The 8,118-nt window shown below is 44.6% G+C and overlaps 1 protein-coding gene across 5 annotated transcripts in view; it reads right to left on the reverse strand.

Annotated features, from left to right (window-relative positions):
- The window catches only part of MGAT4D (MGAT4 family member D), a 39,959-nt gene extending 35,568 nt beyond the window's left edge, over positions 1–4,391 (reverse strand). For 2 of the 5 annotated variants that reach the window (XM_040580104.1, XM_040580025.1), the window contains exon 1: positions 4,250–4,391. In XM_040580104.1, coding sequence (XP_040436038.1) covers positions 4,250–4,340 — 91 coding nt within the window. In that variant the 5' untranslated portion in view covers positions 4,341–4,391. Of the gene's footprint in view, positions 1–3,213; positions 3,375–4,249 lie in introns of those variants that run through there. The other 3 variants (XM_040580495.1, XM_040580345.1, XM_040580257.1) reach the window with 2 other exon arrangements.
- Between the last annotated feature and the right edge of the window lie 3,727 nt (positions 4,392–8,118).

Raw genomic sequence — 8,118 nt, forward strand, 5'->3', positions numbered from 1 at the left:
AAAAAAATACTTTCATTAGAAATACCTTTCTGACCCTTTGTAGCCCTTTGCCTGAGGAAAGTTTTGTGAAATAATGAAAAAATTAATATGTTAAACAATTTGATAAACCTTAAATATACTTCTGTGAACACACAGCACAAACAGTTTATCTCTTCTTCACCCCAGTTCAAAGGAATAACTTCAGAAACCCAGATTTCACAATGTTTGACTCGACATGTATATATTAACATGCTTAGGTCTTTGTGACATCACATTTTAGCATCGCTTTATCCTAAGTTCCAGGCAAAGCTTAACTTTAATTTACTTGGTTAAAGTATCCCACAAATTCAGGTGAAGAGGGCAGCAAGACATTACAACTCAGTTCAAGGAGACCTAATCCTGTAACCCGTACAAGCAACATGAAGGAGCACTGCCATGTGAGATGATCCAATTTACCTCACTGCTGTGACTTCCAATAAAAGTAATTGTTATTCAGCCAAACCACCAAAGTTTCTTCTTATTCAGGAATAGCGTTTCCTCTGAAGAAACTATGTAAGTTCATAACGAGTTTATTATGAACTCTTGCCTTCTCCTTTACTGTTTTTCAGGTGGTGTGGCAGAAGGAAATTGCTACTTCCTTACATTTACTTTCATATTTTTGTATACCTGTGATATTTCTTGTTGATTAATATCTACATGGAAAACAGTAGCTAAAACTGTGTGAGAAAATCACTCCATCTATTGTAAGTTGTATACTACTTCCCATAACTACAAATCTGTATGAGGAGTATTTATATGAGAGCAAATACTTTTGGTCAGGTGAATTAACAAGTGGACTGTAATTCAGTTTCGCAAGAGTAGGAACATCTACATCATCCCGACAACTGCCTTTCCTAGCCTCTGATGCAAACTGTTTCAGACAGGTTTTGCTTGGGGCATGGGGAGGGACCGAAGAGTTCACAGCAAAACCATGCAGGACGTGGAACAGGTGTTGCTACAGCGTCCATCTGATTACTTGCTAATAGCAGCCTGCGTTTGCAAGCACTCCAGAGGATGCTGAAGGAATCACCGTGCAAGTTTAGGCAGACAGTACCAGGTTTTGCTGAAAATCTGGTGCTTACTAATTGTCTCCTCCATAATTAAGTTTTCTTTTTTTTTCCCCCCCACAAAAATATCAGCCTATTTAAAATGAAACCTGTGCTTGTATTTATAAAGCAATGGAAACAGTGACTATGAAAACATCTTTGTAAGGATAGTTAAAAAGTATATAATATTACCCACAACAGCTGAAGCCTAGTGACTTCGGTAGATTCCGAACCTTCATTTTTAAGGGCATGAGTGACATAGGAGCATCCTTCCTGCCGTGCCAGTTCAAGCGACCCATACTCAAGTTAAGCCTCACAACTGCAAGTCAATGCTCAGGCTCCACCGAGTAGTTAGAAGCAGTACCAAACAGCCAATCATTTACTGCTGTTGTTGACAGCAAACACATCGCAACTCAAATCTCTGAAGATAGCTAGCCCTTTAGCGTTTGAACTAAATGCTTTTAAGTGTTTAAAGGTTCCCAGCTTAAGCTGTTGATTTTTATTTGCACAGAGTCGGGGACAGAGCCAACTTACACACTTTTAGGGGCTGAAAGGCTCTGAGCCTGCAGACAGACTGAACAGTGGTTTACAGGACTATTATATAGCTTTCATATTATGGAAGTACTTGCCCTGTCCTAGTTGTACAACAGACAAAAAAAGATTATTTGCTCTCCCAATGTCACTACAATCCAAGAAACAGTAACTGGATAGAAACTGGAGGGAATACTACAGACTACTGCTGCTTAGCATGATATGCTGCACTCAAAGATTGAGAGTATCCGAAACCCTTTAATGGGCAGAGCAGAGGAGGAGACTGAAGTAAGAGGAGGTTTAACAAATGTGTGGAAGAAAATGAGCAGGAGAAGAACTTTTGACAAGTAAGTGAAAGAGTCTGGAGCTGATAAACTGAGACAGTACTTGACCTCTCTGTAACAGGTGTAATAAGTGAAGATAGCATTAGAAAAGATAAGGAACACCACATTTGAGATGGGAGACAAGTGGGAACTCCTGTAGTGCTCTGGACATGTCACTGGAGAGGCAAGTTCAGCAGTGCGGAAGGGAAGAGAGGTTTAACAGTAGCTAAGCACAGGTATCTTCCCGTTTGCAGAGGAAAAGATTAATTTCAAAGCACCTTCTTAAATAGGTGTTCTTTGACAACAACAGAGCATTAGCTGGTTTGCTCCCAACACTTCTCTCTCAAACTGTGGAAAAAGGTAACAACATGCGGCTGTTCTTGGGGTATTTCTGGATGGGCAGAAGGCTTCTGTCTTCTAACATCACTCAGGAGCAAAGACTACCCTTCCAGTGAAATAAACTTAGCACAAAGTCATTCACACTGTGCTGCCACCTCCTCCTCTAGTTACCACTATCAACTCTTTTATTTACACATTTGTGAGATTTACCAAACTGAAGAGATATTGTGTCTCTGAACACTACGTATTTACATTTGTAATAGTTAAAAGTTTGTTGAAAAAAAACAGGTGCTAATAATAATAATTAGGAAAATGATACCATCTGAGAGGAATTAATTACTCTGTTTACTGTGGGGGAGGTGACAACTATGGAAAAAGTTAAAACAACACATATAGCACAACACATATTGCTCCCCCCCCAAAAAAAAATAATAAAAAAAAAAACAAAAAAACCAAACCCAAAGCAAAACACCCCAGTACAGAAAGACCAAAAAGAAAGCAGGATGAAAATGGCATTTCAGTAACAAGGAGTCACAAAATGACATGGTGACAGGGGTGGTAACTGTGGACGGAACAAACGCTGTCATTCTATCATCTCTTGGATCTTGGTTTCTTAAGACACACCCTGCCTGTACTTCTGTTTCTCCTTCTCCACTCCTAGCAGGATTGCCCCTGAGAAAAGCATCAAGTATTGCAAGATAAACAACCATACAGCTGACAAGAAATGATAAAGGCAGGACGATCACCACCATCAGTATTCCGTTGGGTGGCTGAGATCTCTACTGCCACTTCTTCTGTTACAGAAACAATGAATATAAATACATTAACGGCTAGTTGGAGCTCTGTGTTCATCCCAGAAATTGCTAATTACCTTGTTCGAATTCTGCATTTATAAACCAGACCTTTTCTGAGGGTGTATATAGGCAGTACTTAAAGATCCCCCCTCTCACCCTCACCTGAAACGGTCACGTAACAAGCCACGTCTGCAGGTCTCAGAGGTGCTATGGGAAGAGATCTTCTAATTTATTTTTGGAAAAGAGCATCAGTTTTCTCTTTCCAACGTAGGCTCAGAGAATCTTAGACATGGCTTTCTGTAGGTCTAGCCAACATGTGCCACCTATGTAACCCATTAAAAAGATCTTAGGCAATTTTAAAGTTTACAAATAAAAACACTCAGGTATTTTTTCTATGGATTGAAGATCGCGTTCCGGTGCTGGCAAGGTGCACATGGAAAAGCAACTGTACATGAGGCACAAACACAACTGCAGGATGGATAACGCTTCTTCGTCCTCCCTTGAATACTAATATTAAAACCAAACCCACGGCCAAACTGACAGCCATGGCAATCGCCTTGACACATGTTCCCTCCATCCCAACGCGAGACCCTTGTTCGTAACTTTTACTAAAATTGTTTCTTAACTTTGTTCCGTTGTTGGTTTTTTGGTGGGTTTGTTTTTTTTTTTTTCAATCGGACAGCTTTGACCGAGGGTCAAATCCCGAGGGCTGTTACACAAAGCTACTGGAACCCGGTGCGCCGGAGCCCGGCCCCTGGGGAACCGGGGTTCCGCACCCACAGCGCACCCGGGGCCCCGCTCCCGCCGCCCCCCCGCTCCCAGGCGAGCCAGCCGCCGGGTGCCGACCCGGGGCCGCCGGCGGGGCTTGAGGAGCGGCCCGCGGATCAGCCCCCGCCCCAGCCCGCCGGCAGCGCAGCCGTTCCCGGCCCTCTCCTCCGTCCGCGGCGGGCGGCAGCTCCGCGAGGGGACGGGGCGACCCGCCGCCTCCCGCGCCACGACCTCCCCTCCGCGGCCCCGGGCGCCGCCGTCCCGCCGTCAGGCGGCCGTTGCAGCGGGCGGACCCCGGCCGTCGGGCGCGGGGAGCCCAGCGCCGCGCCGCCCCCGACGGCCCGGCAGGAGGGAGGCGGCAGGTGCCGCCGGGCCGCCCGCCCTTGACGCCCCCCGGCCGGGCCGCCCCCCCGGCCGCTGCCGCGCTCACCTCGGCTGCGCTGCCACGCCGCGTACCACAGCAGGGGAACGGCGGCGCCGAGGCACAGCGCCGGCAGGAGCGCGCCGGGCCGCAGCCGCATCTCCCGGCGGGGCGCTCCCACCCGGGCTCCGCCGCGCCTCCTCGCCCCGCCGCCGGGCAACTGCCGGCCGCGCCCGCCCCCGCGCCGAAGGGGCCGGGGCAGCGCCGCGGGGCACCTCCCGGCCCCCTCCCCGCCGGCAGGGCCGCCGCCCCGCCCGCCTCGCGTTGCCCGGGGAGCGGCGCCCGTCGGGAGGGTCCCGCGGCGGCGGGGGCGGCTCCCCCCGCTGCGGGCCGCGGGGCCGTGAGCCTGCCGCCGCAGAGCCCTCCGCACGCCGGGACCCCGGCCCCAGCGGCTGGCAGGTAGGTGCTGCCTCGCCCGGGTCACACCGCCGAACCGCTTATCCGGTACATCCAAAGCCAACGGTGCGTTTGCCTGCGTGCTGCTTGTAAGACTGTGTCAGGAAGCCAAGCAATTGATGCCTGCGTTTAGCACTCGGGTAAAGAAATAAAGCTTTTTGCTTCATCGTTAAAGTAAGGAAAGCAGCCGCAGGGATCTAAGCTGATGCAGTTCTGATGTACGCTGGTGAAGGCATTTTGCTTTGTCCACCCGCACACGTGTTTTCCCACCATGGCAGGCACACCTCTTCTCCTTCCTACGTCCTCAGCAATCCATAAGCAAACAAAAAAATTGTCACCGTTCAGAAGACGTCTTCTATAATGTAGTTTAAACAGGGAAGGGATATCTTACTTGCCGGGCTGCCCACAGTCTGTTAGAGGGACACAGTTCTAATAAACCACCTGTTTTATAAGAAAAAAGGCCCTCCTTTTTATACCTGATCAGCAGGGAGCCAGTGGCCTTTGCTTTGACGTGTTCTCTACCTGCTCACAAACCTACCCCCCATTCCACACCTGCACTGATGAACATACAGTTTCCCATTCTGTGCTGCAAAGACCTGAAGGATAACTGTCATCATACTGGACTTGGGTCACTGATTAAAGCAGTAAGCTGCTCGCTACCTACTCTGTAACCTACTTCCTTAACTTATTACTAGCCTATATAATTTATTACCTTACTTACCCAAAGGATATAGTATTTTATATAATTTGGTTTATAAAAATATGCTTATATTCTTTATACACAACCTCTTCCCTCCCTTTCTCTATTTGTGTGCTTAACAGCTACATCTCCTCTTAGACCAAAACCCAAAATCATTTGGAATACTGTTGTGTAAAGCGAAACAAACCCCTGTAACGCTGGTGTCCAGGCACAAGCCCGCGGGAGGCCCAACGCGATCGCTGCCTGGTGCACGTGCCACTCTGTATATACTGCCAACAGTGTATCTATGTCCTGTTTTGACAGTTAATCTTAGACTCCCCAAATGGTACTTCGTTGCTCTTGAGAGGTTACTGTAACCTTCCTGTGTTTGAATGATGATATGGATGGGTTTACTTCTCTGTTTACTAATTATTTTGAATTACAAATGTTATTATTCATTAATGATGCAGGAGACTGATAGTAGCCTGCATCGCTGTACAAATGGAGAACTAAAAATCTGAGTATGGCTCCATGAACCACTGTGAAACCTTAAGTGAGACCTCACTATTCCTGATCTACACTCGTTCACTCTAAACCTCCCCCCTCCTTCTGTTTCTGACTGTATCATTAATATTTTTACAGACAAATTTTCTTTAAGATACATTTTGAATACCTATTTGTAATTGTTCATACTAACCAATGTGATTACGACTCAAGTTCTCTCATGCTGTTGCCTCCCCATCGCTGTTTCCCTCTCCAAGCTGACAAACTAAAAGCACTATACTTTTGATGGAAGACCAATGTAGACTTTAGTACATTTGCAGTAAAATAGAGGTTTAGAACTAGGAGTAACAAGTAAGCATTAAATGTGTCCCATGTAATGAACAAAATGCCTTTGAATTGACTGGCTGTTGTTTTATCTGTTACAAAGCCAAAGTGAACATGTAAATGATGTGGTCAAGGAAGAAGGCCAATGGAGATAAGAATAACAGAACTCTAACACATGTTCAAATTTAGCTTATTTTCAGAACCAGTAAGAAAAAACCCCAAACCACCACATATTTCCAGAAACTAATAACAAACCTACACACTGTAGAGGGAATGTCTGTGGAGACTGCCGCTGAATGCATTAGATGTTATTTATTAAGGCTGACTATAAAGCATACACAGTTTACTCAGCCATGCTGCGTTGTGGTGATCATTTACTTAATACTGACTTCTTGGGCTAGCGCATTAACTTACTATGAGGTAGTGCATTAAGTGTTCCTAAAAAAAATAATATCTAAATACCCGATCACTGAAAATGCCATGAACTTCCACTGCCTTGGGACCTACTTGCAAGCAGGCTCCCTTACTCACTTAATGCTTTCCTAACGTCTTCCTCCCAGCGCTCTCTACATATGTTATTTCACATGCTCAAGACCTATGTACAACTGGAATAAGACGTGCAGGGGTTTTGTTGGAGGGTGTGTGTGGCGTGTTAAATGTTTCAGACCAGTTTTGCCTCTCAGCAGCAGACTTTCTGCCGTTTTGGCGAACTGATCATCTTTAAAAATACTGTATAGAACATGTTGCTGCATAACCTGTAATACTTAGCACTAAGCAAGTCATTCAATGGACTAGTTCCATTGAGGTGGCTTGCCTGCAAGAAAAGGGTTTCTAGGCTTGTCTTCATGCTTTGTAGCTGAATGCTAAGATGATTGTGTCACATTTTCGATACTGTTTTCACACATCTCTGTGTAAGCAGGAGGAGAGATAAGAAAGATTAAAATAAATATTTAACAAAATACAGGCTCATGGGTGAAACAAGCAATGGATTATTTTGCATGCGGGTTGCAGCTGTCCTTGATCTACAAGGGTACAGGAACAAAGAATAACTACCAGTAACAATAGGTAATAGTTGCTGCCATGGAAAGTTTTCTGACCGTGTAGAGATCCAACTGATATTGCTGGTTCAAGTCCCCTTTTATTTGCTCTGCTCTCACCTAAGAAACATGATTTTAAAAGGTAAACAAAAGATCATTATCTTTCCTCCAACCAAAGTCTCTGTGAAGCTAATATTGGAAGCCAACTACTGAACACAGAAAGAGGAAGCTAGAACTCTTTCTCTCAAGCTACCACTTTATATTTTTGACTGTCCTAATATAATTTGTGGATTGACTGAACATGACGATACAGAAGCATCTTGCATGATTCAGGTACTAACAGTTGTGTAAAATCAAACACGCTCACTGTTTTGTGAGTTATAACAAGCTGTAAAAAACCTGTCCAAAACATGTGCTTTAATATTTTTAAATAAATAAATGTAACTGGTTGCAGATTTTACTTTAAAAAACAGATTTAAATAATGAAAATGTTGTATGAGCAAAAAAAAAGTACACACTAGATAAAAACTGGCATCTTTTAAACTCTTGCATTTCAGAAACGCTTTAGAACAAGACCTCAAAAACTGTCAAGCTTACCTCAACAAATCTAATTATAACATAAACAAGTATGGTGCAATGTATTGTCAACACCGGATACTCTACATGTCAGTCCCGGAGACTGGAAGCAAAGAGAACTGACTAAGAAAACAACGATCATGTACTGTATTTATTGTTACGATAAAGTTTAAGATTGTCATAAACCAAAATAGGAAGTGGAACAAATTCCAAAATCTGTAGTAGAAGTTGCCTCGGTTGTCCACAATCCATGCAAAAAGGAATTTCTATTTAAGTATAAATAACAGGAAAACCTGTATTTGTATCGGTATGAACTCTTTAATCCATTAAAAGATGCAACGGAAAGTGAAACTCTTGAAGCA

This window comes from Falco naumanni, chromosome 1, assembly GCF_017639655.2.
Source record: "Falco naumanni isolate bFalNau1 chromosome 1, bFalNau1.pat, whole genome shotgun sequence".
Taxonomy (NCBI): Eukaryota; Metazoa; Chordata; class Aves; order Falconiformes; family Falconidae; genus Falco; species Falco naumanni.